Genomic DNA, 18,003 nt, shown 5'->3' with positions numbered 1-18,003 from the left:
TACCTTTCTAGATGGTCTCAGACTAGGTGGTATGTCCACAACAGGTCCCCTTTGCAGGTCTGTATGCAACAGATTTATGCTGTCTGTGTAAGAGCTGTCTTGAGCAACACGCTATTGTTACCCACCAGGCTCCTCATGAAAGAAAACCTTGTCCTGACTGCCCTGGCTGCTCTTGGCACTGGAGTGTGTGTGAGCAGAACAGGATGTATTTTACACCGGACACCTGCTATCCTGGAGCATAACAACACACTTCTAAGTGCTCTTAATAGAAAGCTAATGGAAAACATACAATTTGTTCACCCTCAAAGATCTGTTTTTCTTCTCTCTCACCTCCCCCAATCATCACACACTCCAAACCTCCAGAACATGCAGAGCGTCCCCTGCTCCTTCTACTCTCCACTCGGCCTCGAAGTGGACTCTCCACCTGGTTGGTCGGTGGAAAGTGGATTTGGAAAAAACTGGGAGCTCAGATGGCACAAATCACATATTTCCTTTCTCACAAATATATCAGGGCTAGAAATGTTTGATTGCTAGATTCGTGATTATTAGTATGAGAAGTCACTGGTCCTAACCAGAGTACAAGTATCATAGACTTGGGAGGGTGGGCTGTGGTTTTTTTGTATAGCTGTTATGGATATTGGTTCTTGCCTTACTCTTTAGCGATAAGGATTCTTCACCATCAAGGGGGTACTGGGCTGAAGTTATTTGAATTCCAGAAGTCTAATCCCTGTTCTCCATGCTTTGTACTGGGAGAGGTGATCTTACTCCCCAGTACCCTAATAATAGGATTTCACACGATGGCCTGCCAACTCCTGAAATTCCCAAGGTTTTATTTTTATTGAAGATTGTCTTGTAAATGTGGCATGGGAAGAGTGGGCACGGGGGTTGAGGAAAGCAGAGAGGCACTCCAAGCCAGGAGGGTGGGAAAGGTTGGTAAATCCACTTATTTCCTATGAGTACCTTGTCCTTCACCTGGTTTTGTCTATGAAGTAATGCGTGCCTGTAAACCAGTCTTGCAGATAAGTCTCCTCATTTTTCCACCCTACTTAGAATATTACCAATTTTCCCCTTGCTGTTTATACATTTCTTACCATAAGATAATAATCAAACAGCAATAAACAAACAGATGAACCAAAGAATTCCTCCCATCCCTGTAACTGTAAGAAACCCCATTTCCCTTTAAAAAAAATGGTCCTGGTTAAAAAACAAAGCAAACACTGTGGAAAAATCACTCACCACTGTTCTTTTGTTTCAGGCCTTGGGCCTGTTAACTATCTGCAAGGCTGTTGTAATGATGTTAATCTGTTTTAATGGAACTGAAATGCGCTGTCCTGTGGTTCCTGCTTGTGTTGTTTATGGCTGCAGCTCCTGATTTTGGGTTTCTTTCACAGATAAACTTCTGCACTGGAGGGGCCTGGCTTCCCCTCGGTCTGCACATGGAGCTCTGATCCCCACTCCCGGGATGAGTGCAGAATACGCCCCGCAGGGTATTTGTAAGTTGAGCATTATTTCTTCTACAAATGTCCATATGTATAGAGATGAGAGTTGCTGGAAATTAACCTTACTTTTTAAGTACTGGATGGAGTTACTTCCAAAATAGGCTGGCACCCTCAGATGCATTATTCCATTACTCACTTGGCACCCGCTCCCTGGCTCCACTCAGCCCCAAGAGTGACTTTTTTCCTTCTCCTTTTTCCCCTCTGCTCACCGAGGACCCAGAGCTGAGAGCAGTACTCCCCTGGGCCTTGGCTGGCTCCATGCTGGGGACCGGATATGGCTGTCTGTGTGTCCAGAGCCCCATGTTATGGCTGGACAGTGACTCCCAGGGCTTTGTATGGAACTTGGGATTACTCCAAGTCATCCACCATCAGCAGAGGTCAGACCCCAAAGGAGTCATTGGCAGTTACTCTGCAGCATTTTGTTTTTGCATATACATTGTACTTGAAGGTGGCATACTTTGACATGTGCCTGGTGCATCACATATGTGCATATGTCAGCATATATAGGGAGCCCTCTATGTCCGTTGGTTCAGCATTTGCACATTAACCCATCAGGGATTAAAAATATTCAAAAGAAAATGACATCTCTTCCGAACAGCTTTTCTTTTATCCTGATCCCCTAAGCAACCCAGTTTCCCAGCCATTTATTTAGCATTTACGTTGTGGTATTTAGAGGTGACTTACAGTATACAGGAAAATGCATGGATTTATAATAAATATTGTGCCATTTTATATAAAGGACCCAAATGCCCATGAACTCTGTGTTCACAGGGTCCTGGACCAATTCCCTACAGATACTGAGGGATGACAATCTATATGCATATACATACACATACAAATACATACGCATTCACATGATATCCACAGACACATGATTTCTACCCATTTTCTCCTAGTTGTGGAGAAAAAACACAGCACTGTAGTTGACATGTGAACACACCACCACCACCAGCATCTCCCATTCATTGCTTGAAGCCCAGTTGTCAGGGATGCCTTTTCTGTACCTTTTATGACAGGTGTGCACACTCATCCCAACAATCTCGGAAAGGTGCTGTTTAAGGAGGTTGCGCAGTTTTCTTCTTTCTCTGTAGGAACACATGGTATGAATCATCATGGCTAACATGTGGAGGTGGAGGGTGGCTACTTCTACCCCCAGCACCACTAAGCTGCTTCAAAGGCACAAAGAAGTGTGGACATGTAGTTTTTATTTGGAAAGCAAATGAAAAATAACCTACTGTGCAGACAAGAAGAAAGCTAGGGAAAGGGTCAGGGGTCTGAGGAGGAGACAGAAGACAAGAGGCAGGGGTCCCTAGGCTGCAGGGGGCCTGGCTTCTCACAGCAGCGAGACTGGATTGTCCAGCTTGTGAGCGGTGTCTGCAGGGCAGGGCAAGCACCCTGAAACCCACTGCAAAGCCAGTTGTTTATTTGTGTTAACTCCTAGGTAATCCCAGGTAACAAAGAGTTATTGTGTGAATTTCACAAGGCCTTGATTCCTGAGGGCTGGGTGGTGCAGGGGTTAAAAGCACCTCATCTGCCCTCCTGCTCCACCCTTCCCCCACCACAACCCCAAACTGGGCTGAAGCCTGGTTTAGGTCACAGATTACAGTTTAGGGGATTGGGCTCATGGTTGCCAGTCTCTACACGCTGGCTGGGTGCAGAGCACTCTCCTTTTGCTGGGGCCTGGGGCCTGCCCTTGGCTGTGGGAACAGCGCCACCCTCAGAGGGAAGGAAGGGAAAGTAGTGGGCCAGCTAAGAGGAGGGTGTGGAGAGGACAAGGGCTGCTGGCTGGGGAGACAGCTTAGCTCTGTTTCTTTAACTTGGTTTTCCTGATGGTGGGGAGTTGGAGACTGATGTGGAACCAGTGTCCTCCCCTCCTCCTCCCACAAGGAGAGGGTACATGGTTTTGCTGGTGTCCATGCCAGCATGAGCACTTTAAGAGTGATCAAACAAGGTATGTGAAAATGGGTTGTGGGGTTCCAGAAAGTTCTAGAACATAGCTGGTGCCCTCCACATTTACTGTACCAGCCAGCTGCCCTTGGATTTCAAAGTTCTTTTGAGCACCAACCCTGTGACCTCCTGCTTGTAGATCAAGCACCTGACTTAAAAATACCCCATCCATCCGCCACCCCTACTACCTCGCCAACCAGAGCCTGGCTAACAGGATCCCCGGGTAAGGCCTGGGCCTTCCGCTGGAAGCCATTCTGGATGTGTCATGTGATTAGTCATTATCTTAGGTAATTAATCACACCTGGTAGTAATGAAAACTCACATTCACACTGCACCTGATAGTTTACAGAGGGCTTTTATGTGCTTCTGTCATTTGACCCTCACAGTAGTTCTTTAAAGGTACTGTTTCTAGGCTCACTTCACAGGTAGGCATCCTAGGACTTAGAGGACTGAAACGGACTGTCCTAGAGTTGCACGTTGGTCACAGAGCCAGGCTCCAGCCTCAGACCTCCTTCTTGTTCTCAATCTTGAGGTTTAGATTACCGGCCTTCTTTATTATTATTATTATTATTATTATTATTATTATTATTATTATTTTAGCATTAGTGACACATTAGAATTGGGGAAGGGGGGGAGTCATTCTTTCCCATAAAAGGAAATGAAATAAACCAGTAGATGGGCTAACAGTTGAGTTTAACCCTTTCAGTGCCTGAGTTCCTACAGTTGGGGACCAGTTTATTGCTCTAAATCAAAACAATCCCCGTGAATGCCCACTGAGACTCTCAAATTGAGAAGTTGATTTTCATCAGAGTAAATGAAGAATATTATTATATTTTACACGTCAATAAATCAATGTAGCCCTAATTTTGCCACGCAGGAAATCAATTCTGTTCTTTCTCAACCATCAAAGATGTTATGAACAAAGTAATTTCACAAATTATGGCAAGTAACACATTTATTGATGACTGCAGTTTAGGAATTTAGAATCTGTGAGCACTGTAATGTAATATGGCGCACCCGCCTGAGCTGAGTGAAATACAGATTATATGGTGAAATTGTAATGCATCATTTGCTATTAGTGGACTGGTAATAATTACCAGTTTCAAAGCGGCTCTTTCCATGTAATCTTTAGTCTCAATCGTAACAGCCCTTCTCATTGACATTATGATTACACTGGCTGCCCTCATGATCTAGAATATCTAGTTGATGGGAATACTAAAATGTGGTAGTGAAAACTGTATGTTGTGTGCTCATTATAAAATAAAATGCCATTTTCTCTGACCCGATGGAGGAGAGAGGCGAGGATAGCATCACAGTGTTAACATACTGTAGTATGATCACATAACGGGCTCAGAAAAAAAAAGTGAGGAAATGTAGGCAGCAAAATACAACAGACTTTGCTTGTCCAAGTCTTTTTTGAGAGGACACAAGTGAGACCCTTGACATGGTGTCCTGGGCCAGAGGTTCCAGCATCCGTCAGCAGTTGCATTTGTGGCACATGCCAAACCGGCAGGGCTCGTGATGGGTCCAAGATGTGGGTTTCAATAGAATAATTTCAGGTAAAAGATGATTTTTCAGGCAGTATGAGTGACGAAGCTGTTTAGGATTTGCTTCAGCTGGCAAACTTCCTCTTCACTTGCTCAAGGCAGATTGTCAGGCTAGATGTTTGATAATAACCCAGGTGCCAGGCAGGCCCAGGAGAATGCCACATCGGGTCATGCGAGTTAGAACCATATAGTTTTTCCCCTGCCTGATTGGGACTCAGTCATTGTTCAACAACAACAACAACAACAGGCTTATGAAAATACCCTCAATGAAAGCTTTTTATTTCCCTTCGAAGAGAGGAGGCAAAACAAAAATAGACAGATAATTTGATACTTAAGTCAGCGTTTTCTTTCAAAAATCTTGCTGCTTCCTCTCCCACCTCCCCCGCCCCCCAATCTCCACATTAGACAAATGTTTGAAACCCAATTTTGGGATCTTACTGTCTAATCTTGTTAAGGGGATTTGCCCAGGAGTGGGTTATGTTGAGTGAGATTATAAATGCGTTGTAAAGTAAATTACAAGGTCAGGGCAGGAGCCCATCACGGAGAAAAGCGTCTGAGCGGGGCTAGCTTTTTTTTTTTGGAATAGGAGTGCCTGACAGTCTGTCTTTCCTGTTTGGCTAACGGAGGAATCTCGCACTCCTTTAGCTCCACGGTAAATGTTCTTTTTGGGGAAAAAATAGTTGCTGACAAATACTAGCTGTGGGCTTCACAAACCCTCTGGCCCTGCTTTAGAAAAAGGGAGGAAAGTTTACTTGTAAGTTATTGTATCTTAAGCTCCAATTTCTGGAGTTGCTGAGATGCTGTCTGTTTTTCTCATCCTTATCTTTTGGCTGCCATCATTTTATCCTTTTAAACTGTTGGTTGATTACTCACCACGAGATATCTGGATATGTAGATATTTAAATTTAGCTATTGCCACAAATGCATGATTTTGTGAAGTCAAGCCGGCCCCTCTTTGCCAAAGTGGCATGTACCACTCTCGGGTTCTTTTCAGCAAGAGAGAAATGATGTGACTTAAGCAGGGCCCCTCTCCAGACGGCTTGGCTACTGGCCAAGGAGTTGACTAGCTGAACTGTAGCTTTCTGTTTCTTTCTCAACTGGAGCTGAGTCTCGGCCCAGGGCACAGGATGTTGTATAATTTGGTTCACGTTGTTAGCCTCTCAAAATAATGAGGAGCAGGCTGGTGTAGCATTTCTCAGCCTGCTGCCTGTCATGGTGCTGGCTGCTCAAAACCGTTCCTCCAGCTAGGATGCCATGTCTGTGGAGGCTGGCACGTGGTACTCCCTTGAACTTCTCTAAGACTTGTTCCCCAAGACATGATACAGCCCATCCGTGAGATCTGAATTAGTTCCTATTTTTCCTCCTGATATAACATCCTATGAGATTGAAATGGGTGTCCCTGTGGAATGTTGTGGAACAAAATTCACACACACACACACACACACACACACACACACAGAGGCTGGGTTGCAAGAAAGTGGCTCATCTCCCCAAGAGGGGTTTTATGGATCCCTCATTTTTAATATAAAATCAATAATTGGTGTGCTTCAGGCAAGGGCTCAGAGCTTCTCTAGAGTCACAGAGGATTGTAGGGAATTGAGTCCAATTTCCTGCTTTTTTGATAGCTCTGTGAACTGTCTGTTTAGAAAGCTCACCTGCCACCCCAGGGGACTAGAGTATGAGGATTTAGGAAGCAGAGTTGGGGTTGACTTGTCCATGTCCCTGCTTTAACAGATAGGCAAGCAGAGTTGGAATGACTTGCCCCAAACATCAGCAGATACAACTGGAAAAGTTCAGGAGACATGTGGAAGTAGCGATGCTCTTCCCCAAGCTTGAAATCTGTCCAGGCTTTTCTGCTCTTGGGGGATTGGAGATGAAACCTTTACAATTGAGCTCTGTGACCAGAAACAGCAAATTTGGACAGAAAATTATCAGGGGCCCAGCACCAGGTGCAGGTCTTGGGGTTGTATGTGTATGGTGTGTATTGGTGGGAGGGGAGGGAGGAGGAGACCAAGGTTGAGAAGGCTCTGGAAGCGGAACATAAATAAGCAATTGCTGATGCCCGCCTTGGTGATTAAAGATTGATGTCGGTGTTGTATTATTTTGCAGGTAAAGATGAGCCCAGCAGCTACACATGTACAACTTGCAAACAGCCATTCACCAGTGCATGGTTTCTCTTGCAACACGCACAGAACACTCATGGATTAAGAATCTACTTAGAAAGCGAACACGGAAGTCCCCTGACCCCGCGGGTTGGTATCCCTTCAGGACTAGGTGCAGAATGTCCTTCCCAGCCACCTCTCCATGGGATTCATATTGCAGACAATAACCCCTTTAACCTGCTCAGAATACCAGGATCAGTATCCAGAGAGGCTTCCGGCCTGGCCGAAGGGCGCTTTCCACCCACTCCCCCCCTGTTTAGTCCGCCACCAAGACATCACTTGGACCCCCACCGCATAGAGCGCCTGGGGGCGGAAGAGATGGCCCTGGCCACCCATCACCCGAGTGCCTTTGACAGGGTGCTGCGGTTGAATCCGATGGCTATGGAGCCTCCCGCCATGGATTTCTCTAGGAGACTTAGAGAGCTGGCAGGGAACACGTCTAGTCCACCGCTGTCCCCAGGCCGGCCGAGCCCTATGCAAAGGTTACTGCAACCATTCCAGCCAGGTAGCAAGCCTCCCTTCCTGGCGACGCCCCCCCTCCCTCCTCTGCAGTCCGCCCCTCCTCCCTCCCAGCCCCCGGTCAAGTCCAAGTCGTGCGAGTTCTGCGGCAAGACGTTCAAATTTCAGAGCAACCTGGTGGTGCACCGGCGCAGCCACACGGGCGAGAAGCCCTACAAGTGCAACCTATGCGACCACGCTTGCACGCAGGCCAGCAAACTGAAGCGCCACATGAAGACGCACATGCACAAGTCATCCCCCATGACGGTCAAGTCCGATGACGGCCTCTCCACTGCCAGCTCCCCGGAACCAGGCACAAGCGACCTGGTGGGCAGCGCCAGCAGCGCGCTCAAATCCGTGGTGGCCAAGTTCAAGAGCGAGAACGACCCCAACCTGATCCCAGAGAACGGGGACGAGGAGGAAGAGGAGGACGACGAGGAAGAGGAAGAAGAGGAGGAAGAGGAGGAGGAGGAGCTGACAGAGAGCGAGAGGGTGGACTACGGCTTCGGGCTGAGCCTGGAGGCGGCGCGCCACCACGAGAACAGCTCCCGTGGCGCGGTCGTGGGCGCGGTCGTGGGCGACGAGGGCCGCGCCCTGCCCGACGTCATGCAGGGCATGGTGCTCAGCTCCATGCAGCACTTCAGCGAGGCCTTCCACCAGGTCCTGGGCGAGAAACATAAGCGCGGCCACCTGGCCGAGGCCGAGGGCCACAGGGACACTTGCGACGAAGACTCGGTGGCCGGCGAGTCGGACCGCATAGACGATGGCACTGTAAACGGCCGTGGCTGCTCCCCGGGTGAGTCGGCCTCGGGGGGCCTGTCCAAAAAGCTGCTGCTGGGCAGCCCCAGCTCGCTGAGCCCCTTCTCCAAGCGCATCAAGCTCGAGAAGGAGTTCGACCTGCCCCCGGCCGCCATGCCCAACACGGAGAACGTGTACTCGCAGTGGCTCGCCGGCTACGCGGCCTCCAGGCAGCTCAAAGATCCCTTCCTCAGCTTCGGAGATTCCCGACAATCGCCTTTTGCCTCCTCATCGGAGCACTCCTCGGAGAACGGGAGCTTGCGCTTCTCCACGCCGCCCGGGGAGCTGGACGGAGGGATCTCGGGGCGCAGCGGCACGGGAAGTGGAGGGAGCACGCCCCATATTAGTGGTCCGGGCCCGGGCAGGCCCAGCTCAAAAGAGGGCAGACGCAGCGACACTTGTGAGTACTGTGGGAAAGTCTTCAAGAACTGTAGCAATCTCACTGTCCACAGGAGAAGCCACACGGGCGAAAGGCCTTATAAGTGCGAGCTGTGCAACTATGCCTGTGCCCAGAGTAGCAAGCTCACCAGGCACATGAAAACGCATGGCCAGGTGGGGAAGGACGTTTACAAATGTGAAATTTGTAAGATGCCTTTTAGCGTGTACAGTACCCTGGAGAAACACATGAAAAAATGGCACAGTGATCGAGTGTTGAATAATGATATAAAAACTGAATAGAGGTATATTAACACCCCACCCCCTACTCCCACCTGACACTCCCCTCTCACCAATCCCCTGCTCCTCCTCCACCCCGTGGCCCTCCAGTCCCACTCCCCGTAGGATTTTTTTCTAGTCCCATGTGATTTAAGCAAACAAACAACAAACAAACAGAAGTAACAGAAGCTAAGAATATGAGAGTGCTTGTCACCAGCACACCTGTTTTTTTTAATTCCTGTTTTCTTTTTTTTTTTTCTGTTCCTTTTTTTTTTTCTTTTCCCTTTATGTTTTCACCGTTTGAATGCATGATCTGTATGGGGCAATACTATTGCATTTTACGCAAACTTTGAGCCTTTCTCTTGTGCAATAATTTACATGTTGTATATGTTTATTTTTTTTAAACTTAGACAGCATGTATGGTATGTTATGGCTATTTTAAATTGTCCCTAATTCATTGCTGAGCAAACATGTGGCTGTTTCCAGTTCCGTTCTGAGAAAAAGAGAGAGAGAGAAAAGCCCATGCTGCATACGTTCTGTAATACATATCATGTACAGTTTTATTTTATAATGTGAGGAGGAAAAACAGTCCTTGGAGTAACCCTCTATAGACAGAACAGATAGCACTGAAATAAAAATCTCTGTGATCTACATATCTGTCTCTAAAGGGTTAAATGTGACCAATTGGAGAGGGGGAAAAAAGGCCTTGAATTGACAAATTAACAGAAGAACAGAAAAGTTTATTCTAGCATCTGGTTTTAAAATATTGAGTGCCTTGGAACTATCAAAATTGCATTGATGGTTCTTTCTACTTGTTATAAACGTGTAGCTTGATTCTGCCATGGCTGAGGTCATAAACCTTAGGACCTAGCATATACTTCTATATTGTATGTCTGACAACAAAGGCTACCTAAATGTATGACCCGTTATGTCCTAGTTAATCATCATTTTCCCTTTAGTTTTGATTTTGTAAGCAAAAACTGATTCTATACCAGTATAAAAAGCTACTTTGCTCCTGTTGAGAGCTTAAAAGAAACAGGCTGTTCTGCCTAGAATTTTGTTTGTTTTCAGTGATGATGAAGTTGAATGTGTCACGTGCAAAAGGCCTGTGACACCATGACAAGGCATTAGTGTGGCGTTTGTGGGATGAAGAGCCTTTGTTTTAAACCATACCTTTAAAATGTTCTGGCACCAAAAGAAAGAGATCCAGACCTACTTGGTTGTCAAAGAGACAATCAAATGATAAAAACTTTAAGACCGTACATACTATATTGAAAAGAGACTAAGGTTTGACAGAGGGGAAACAGAGGGGGGGAAATACGTGATTCATTAGCACAAGGTGGTACTCTTTGCCATTTTAAACTAGAACAGGTGTATAAGCTAATACTGATACAATGATGATTAACTATGAATTCTTAAGACTTGTGTTTAAATGTGACATTCTTTAAAAAAAAAAATAAGAGAAAGAGTTTTAAGAGTAGCAGTATATATGTCTGTGTTCCCTAAAAGTTGTACTTCATTTCTTTTCCATACTCTGTGTGATATTTGTGTTAACATGGAAGAGGATTCATTGTTTTTATTTCCTTAATTTCTTTTTTCTTTTCTTTTCTTTCTTTTTTTTTTTTCCTTTTTTTTTTTTTTTAAATTAAGCTAGCATCTGCCCCGGTTGGTGTTCAAATAGCACTTGACTCTGCCTGTGAGATCTGTGTCTTTTCTCTAATCAGAGATACAGAGGTTGAGTATAAAATAAACCTGCTCAGATAGGACAATTAAGTGCACTGTACAATTTTCCCAGTTTACAGGTCTATTCTTAAGGGAAAAGTTGCAAGAATGCTGAAAAAAAAAAAAGATTGAACACAATCTCATTGATGAGCATTTAAAAAAAAAAAACTTGCCAGCCATTTACTTGACTAATGAGCTTACTTACTCGGACACAACGTGCAAGCGCTGTGAATGGAAACGGAATACACTTAATGAATGATTGCTTTGCTTCTTACAGTGCAAGGATTTTTTTTGTACAAAACTTTTTTAAATATAAATGTTAAGAAAAAATTTTTTAAGAAAACACTTCATTATGTTTAGGGGGAACTGCATTTTAGGGTTCCATTGTCTTGGTGGTGTTACAAGACTTGTTATCCATTTAAAAATGGTAGTGGAAACTCTATGCCTTGGATACACACCGTTCTTCAGGTTGTACAAAGAAAACATACATTGGGGAAAGGTTTAAGATTCTATAGTACTTAAATATAGGAAAATGCACACTCATGTTGATTCCTATGCTAAAACACATTTATGGTCTTTTTCTGTATTTCTAGAATGGTATTTGAATTCAATGTTCATCTAGTGTTAGGCACTATAGTATTTATATTGAAGCTTGTATTTTTAACTGTTGCTTGTTCTCTTAAAAGGTATCAATGTACCTTTTTTGGTAGTGGAAAAAAAAAGACAGGCTGCCACAGTATATTTTTTTAATTTGGCAGGATAATATAGTGCAAATTATTTGTATGCCTCAAAAAAAGAAAAAAAAAAGGAAACAAAAAAGTGTGACATTGTCCAGATGAGAAGCCATATAATGGCGGTTTGGGAAGCCTGCTAGAATGTCACACAGATGGCTGTCCTAAGGGTTGTACATATCCTTTTTTGTTCCTTTTTCCTGCTGCCATACTGTATGCAGTACTGCAAGCTAATAATGTTGGTTTGTTATGTAGTGTGCTTTTTGTCCCTTTCCTTCTATCACCCTACATTCCAGCATCTTACCTTCATATGCAGTAAAAGAAAGGAAAAAAAAAAGGAAAAAAAATGTTTTGCAGTTTTTTTCATTGCCAAAAACTAAATGGTGCTTTATATTTAGATTGGAAAGAATTTCATATGCAAAGCATATTAAAGAGAAAGCCCGCTTTAGTCAATACTTTTTTGTAAATGGCAATGCAGAATATTTTGTTATTGGCCTTTTCTATTCCTGTAATGAAAGCTGTTTGTCGTAACTTGAAATTTTATCTTTTACTATGGGAGTCACTATTTATTATTGCTTATGTGCCCTGTTCAAAACAGAGGCACTGAATTTGATCTTTTATTTTTCTTTGTTTTTGTTTTTGTTTTTGTTTTTTTCTTTTTTTTTTTTTTAATTTGGATGACCAAAGGTCATTACAACCTGGCTTTTTATTGTATTTGTTTCTGGTCTTTGTTAAGTTCTATTGGAAAAACCACTGTCTGTGTTTTTTTGGCAGTTGTCTGCATTAACCTGTTCATACACCCATTTTGTCCCTTTATTGAAAAAAATAAAAAAATTAAAGTACACAGTGTCAGCTTCTTGTGTCCTCATTTGACACACTCTGTAAATTATCTTCAAGAAAAATAGCAAGTTTTAAGAGAAGGCCAGTCAGTCTTTTTCAATATTCTTTCTATGGGTATTTTGATGCATGTATTATACCCTAACGGAACATAAAGTATTTCTTATATTAAAATAGACATATCACAAGCCATGGAAATAGTTTGTAGGCTTTATTGTTCTAGAATAACTTTCAAGATATGGACGTTATTTTCAGCCTGATGTCAAAAAACTTTTGCTCCATCTCTTAGTGGAAATCCATTCAGTTAGAAGTGAAAAACTTATTGGTAATAGTGATTTCAACTTGTGTTTCCTTTGGGTTTTTGCTGGTCTTGTCTGAAAGTTTTCTTCTATTCTCCCGTCCTTGCCCTATCTTAGAATATCCTGTTAAAAAAAGAAAAAAGAAAAAAAAAGGCGTTTGTGTGTGTGTGTGTGTTTTAATTGGCTCTGTAGTTCCACCTAAGAATCTTTCTTAGAACCAATATAACCCTACTTCTCAAATGGAAAAATCCAGAGACAAAGGCACCAGGTTTAAGAGAGAGAGAGAAATTAAACAGGCAACACGGGCAACCAATCCATAGGCAAGTCTCTGGAATAGCCATTGTTTGATTTTCTGAGGCCCATGTTGGTCAGCCTTGTGGCTCTGAGATCTGGAGGCTACCCGTTGCTTCAGCTGTGTCCATGGGCCCTTCCTGGCCCTCAGTTCTCTTTGACCAATAGATTGATTAAATGTGTTTGCAAAACAACTTGTGCCCATCTTAAAAACCTCTCTTTAGAAATCTGTGTTGTCAGTTTAACAAATCCTGCATGTTGCAGCATCTGTTTGCTGCAGGAAACACGCTCCTCTGTGATCCTATCTCCTGTTTCCGGTGTAGATGAATGGATACAACATTGTTCTTATTTTTTGTAAAAACCAAAACAAAAGATGTTCTGTTGTCTTCTTGTGGTAGCTTTTTTTTTTTTTTTTTTCTGTTGTTGCTCAGTTCTTATGCCCTAGTGCCTGTGAGGTGGCCTTTTCATGTAATGCTTTTTATCTGAGGCAGGAATAGTTTTTATCTTTCTAAACTATAGAGAAGGTGTGTATTAAAAACAAAAACAGAAAAACAGAAGCAATTTGAGTGGAAAATAAAGTAGGGCAGAGCAGAATCCACTAAGAGGCTTGGGAGGACGTTGCACGGGAGCTGGGATGGGATGGGGAAGTTACCATGGAGAACTTGATGTTTTCCAATGAATTGAGAAAAAAAAGTGTGTTTTAGATAAGGTGGCTCCAAAACTGAACCCAAAACACTTTCAAGACAAAGTTCTTCCCCAGTGCCATGCCCCATACCCCTTTTAGATGTGGCCACTTCCCATCCTGCCTTATTAAACGTCTATAAAACCTCTATGTATCCCTAATACTCTTTTATCAGCAACTATTCATGCAGCTGGGTAGGCCTTATAGCCAGTATTCTTTTGGTTTCTCAGTATATGATGCTCTTAGTGTAATTAAGTTTTGCATCCTGACAGACAGAATTGATGGTGGATACCATAGACTTGCATGTTTGGATTTCTTAAATCAAATAGGGACTGGGGAAGGGTGCAAATATCTGGTGATAAATCACAGATTCCATCTGATTTACATGGTCTCAAAGTTAAATCAATTTATGGGGAGCAAGTTTCTTTAGTGTAGTCTTTGACTTATGAGAAAACATCATTTCTGAGGGTGAGTGAACAATAGAAGCATGGAAGTCTAGCCAAAAGGGATATAAGTTATAAATGACATTTCCTATCCGGAACCCTAGAATTAGGAAGCAAGCAAAAAAAAAAAAAAAAAAAAAAAGCCCCTGATTTCCAACAGTGTGATGAATTGATGATATATTTGTTAAATGAAGAAATACTAAGGACATTAATATCTCAAAATTGTCAGGCTGTAGTAACGCTTCGTTGTGCTGATGGAATAACGCCCTGTACTTACCTGAAAAACGTGCTTAATAGCCAGGAACCCAGTAAATGCCATTTTGCACAGATTTTCAACCCTGAAACTCTACTGTGGCATTCAGCTCCTTGCCCCCCCTTTGCTTAGGGTCTGCAGAAGAACTAAAGCCCACACGTGTGTAGGTTGCTAGGGAGTGAGGCAGACACGCCTTTCCTTTGCACGAGCTGCCACAGGATATGCGAAGTAGTTGAGTGTTTCCCAGGGCACTCAGTGGATAGTTTATTTAAATACCGTTTTGTGTGTGTGTGTGTGTGTGTGTGTGTGTATGCAAGAAGCACATATTGTATATATTCATAATGCTTGAAGTGAGAATTTGAGAGGAAGTGGTTGGGGGGAGGGTGGATTAGATGTAATTTCCATTGGAGAAATAAGGAAATGAGGTGGTTTATTCACAGATGCTGGGGGTGGGGGGAGACTGAGAGGTGCTGTGCTTACTTGGGGGCCACCCTGAAAAGGAGATGAGAAACCTCAGGTCCTATCCTGTCCTGCGTCTGGCACCCGGAAACGCACACAAGTTGAGGGAGCACAGATTTTTTTCATCACACACACACACACACACACACACTCTCTCTCTTCTCTCTCTCTCTCTCTGTGTCTCTCTCTCTCTCTTTCTCACAATGCTCCCTTAGGCTAGGGCTGTAGTTGTGCAGCCGGCACTATGAATTCTGCCCCTCCATTATTCCTGGGCCTGATGTGCTCCACCATGTGCGCAGCCCAGTCTCTTCCCACGTAAAAAACAATAAAAATAGTTGGGGGAAAGGCAGCACTTTTGTTGTTTGAGGATGGGACAGGCAGGGTTCTTTCCACCTCCTCAAAAAACTGTTTCATAAAAACCACTGACTTTGAAGAGGCACAAACCGCTCGGCAAGTTTTCCTCAATTTCTCTTAAGGCCCAGCCACTTTGCTGATCGAGAGAAAAACACACCTTGGAGCATGTGGATGGACTTGGGATTGCAGGGTATCCTGGCCCTGGGGCTGGCGTCTGGCGGTCCCATGTAGCCCGCTGTCCTTTTCTCATGGCCCCTGGCCAGTGAATCAGCCTTCACCGGACAGGCCTGTTTCTCTCTCTCTCTGTTTCTCAGTGTCATCTATGAACGTGGAGACCGATGAATTAACTCCCTTCCAAATGGGCAGAGCAGACCAGCTCACGAGGGTTCTTGGGCTTGTCCTCCCTAAGTGGGGCTGGACACACTCAGTGGCGGGTCCTTTCTGCCAGGTGGAGTCCATGTGTCAGCTTCTTGATAGCAGACAGCAGAAAAGACAAAGTGAGCGAGTGCCCCTGGGGATGCCCGAGCACTTGCTGGGGCTTGCCGACCATGCCCAGGCTCTGCTGCTTCTGGTAGCGTGGGGAGCAGGTCAGACTGAGGGCGGACTGGGGGCGTCCGCTAGAGGGGCTTCAGACAACAGGGACGGGGCACGGTGGAGCCCACCTGAACACAACAGGGCTCTCAGCCCAGGTCTCCACTGCTCCGGGCTGGGGGGCGGGATACTGGAGAGCAGCTGAGCGCCAGACCCCAGGCTTCCCGCCGGCGGCCCGGGCAGGGGAGAGGAGGCCCCAGGCCCCCAGCTCCAGGTCGCCATGGCAACGAGGCCTGGAATGCCGCTGTGGCAGCCTCCTCCTGGGCACTTCGGACTCAGAGTTCTGCTGCTTCAAGTCAATACCCACAGCCAGGGAGGAGCCCTGGGCAAAATGGCCACTCCCTCCTCCCCCTTCACCATGGCTTCCTACTCCGCCACCCCCCCAACAAAACAAAACACAACTGGAAAAAAGAGAAACAAAACACAACAACAACAACAAAAAGGAAAACAAAACTGCATATTTGAAAGGAACTGCAGGCAGTTTGGGGTGTTATCTGAAGGCAACTCTTTCCGGTTGTGGTCTTCTCAGAGATGTGTTCGCCTCTTGTAAATTGTTGGCTGCTTTGACGTTGAACTTGATGACATTCCATGTTTTCGTTGTGCTGCTTTTACATCAATTTTGAGTTTCTGTTTATTTATAATTTGATTATGATTTTGAGACCGTGTCCCGCTCCCCACCTCCCTCCCCCACTCTCCCCAACCCAAGGGCTGCTCCCCACCAAGTTTTCTCAGCCATAGGGGCAAGTGTTTCTTCCCAGGTGTGTCCAGAGTTTTCTAGGACCAACTATGTTGTGGGGGCGGGTCCGGGGGCGGGTCCAGGTCCCCTGTGGGCAGATGGAAGGTGGGGGGTGGGGACGGCTCGGGCAGCCCCTCAGAGCGATTTGGGGAGGGCAGATGGAGTCTGAAACTCACGATTAAGACACCAGTGGCTCAACCTGTGGTTGGTTGGAGTGGAGTCTGAAAAAAAGCTAGTCAGAGGACAGAAAATCGCTGGGCCGAGTCACACCTGTACTTTTTTTTTCCCCCCTTTCCTCTGTCTCCAACCTCTTTCTAGGTTCTTCACACACCCCCATTCGGCGTAGTGCCCAGAGAGCTCAAGATGTGTGGCAGTTTTCGGATGGAAGCTCGAGAGCCCTTAAGTTCTGAGAAAATGTGAAGCCCCCAGGGGCGGGGTGGACGCGTGCCGCCCAGCCGCCGTCTGCGTGGTCTGTCATCCCGCTAGTTTGTGATGTTTTCCGACAGTAGCCTCCAAGAAGCCGTGGTGCGCCGACAGTTCCCGCCGAGTCCTCCCAGCCCGGGCCTGCAGTGCCATTTTATTTATATTTTTTAAGAAAAAAAAAGTTAAGAACACAAGAACAGACCCACATTGGACCCGTGAAGCAGTCCCATAGCCAAGGCCCACCGGGCATCGCCGACCCGAGTGCTGTGCTGGCCCTTTGGAAGCCAGCCGACCTAATTACCCGTATTGTGGAAATGAGCATGAGTCCCCCAGCCCCTGGTTTCTATACATTCTCTGTTGTCTTTTAAAAAGTGTGCTTAACATTGACACAATAAATGTTGGAGCTTTAGGCGGTGTTCGCTTGTTCTTTAACGTTCCGAGCGCCTAGGACAGGGCAGCCCAGGACCTGGAGTCTCATTGGGTGGCTGGGAGGAAGACTTGGGCAATGGGTAGAAGATGGAGCAGGGGAGATAGGGTACTGCGCATCAGATGGTGTAAATTTTCTAGGAGAATCCAAATGCAAAAACTTAGGAATAAATCATAGCAATATCCTAACTAATGTAGTGGTAGCATTGCTGTTCATTAATGCGGAAGTGTGGTTTTCCTAACTGTCTTGGCTATAATTTGCATACCATTAAATAATGCATAATATGGCATGCACTGAATCCTGGTTTGCAAATATATGCTTTTGGTGGCTCCGGTGCAGGATTTGAGTTGTCTTTTAATTTAGTTCCAGGACGATAACGTCACCGGATGAGTGGTAAATCCTAAAGAAGGTGATAAATGCCAGTAGTTGCTCATCAGATATTCTATTTTTCAGCTCCTAGGCCCCCAACAAATAATTGGTAATATATACACACACACACACATAAACTTCCTTAGTACTTCTTTGGTATCAGGAAATTTGGGGGCAGATTTTGTAAAAGTAAACAGGTTCATGCCAGAAGGCGGCACTGCCATGAGAGTACAGCCCCTTCCTTGGAAACAGGTAACACAAGTAAGGTAGGTCCCTACACA

The 18,003-nt window shown here is 45.1% G+C and overlaps 1 protein-coding gene across 17 annotated transcripts in view; it reads left to right on the top strand.

Annotated features, from left to right (window-relative positions):
- BCL11A (BCL11 transcription factor A) overlaps positions 1-17,335 on the top strand; it is a 267,180-nt gene extending 249,845 nt beyond the window's left edge. For 10 of the 17 annotated variants that reach the window (XM_058667836.1, XM_058667838.1, XM_058667837.1 and 7 more), the window contains 3 exons: positions 1,392-1,493; positions 7,103-9,131; positions 16,822-16,934. In XM_058667836.1, coding sequence (XP_058523819.1) covers positions 1,392-1,493; positions 7,103-9,129 — 2,129 coding nt within the window. In that variant the 3' untranslated portion in view covers positions 9,130-9,131; positions 16,822-16,934. Of the gene's footprint in view, positions 1-1,391; positions 1,494-7,102; positions 12,401-16,821 lie in introns of those variants that run through there. The other 7 variants (XM_004580122.4, XM_058667844.1, XM_058667832.1 and 4 more) reach the window with 4 other exon arrangements.
- The last annotated feature ends 668 nt before the right edge of the window (positions 17,336-18,003 follow it).

The sequence above is a fragment of the Ochotona princeps genome, chromosome 8, assembly GCF_030435755.1.
Source record: "Ochotona princeps isolate mOchPri1 chromosome 8, mOchPri1.hap1, whole genome shotgun sequence".
NCBI lineage: Eukaryota > Metazoa > Chordata > Mammalia > Lagomorpha > Ochotonidae > Ochotona > Ochotona princeps.
Note: the sequence above shows the minus strand (reverse complement) of the source record. Positions and strands in the feature narration are given on the sequence as shown.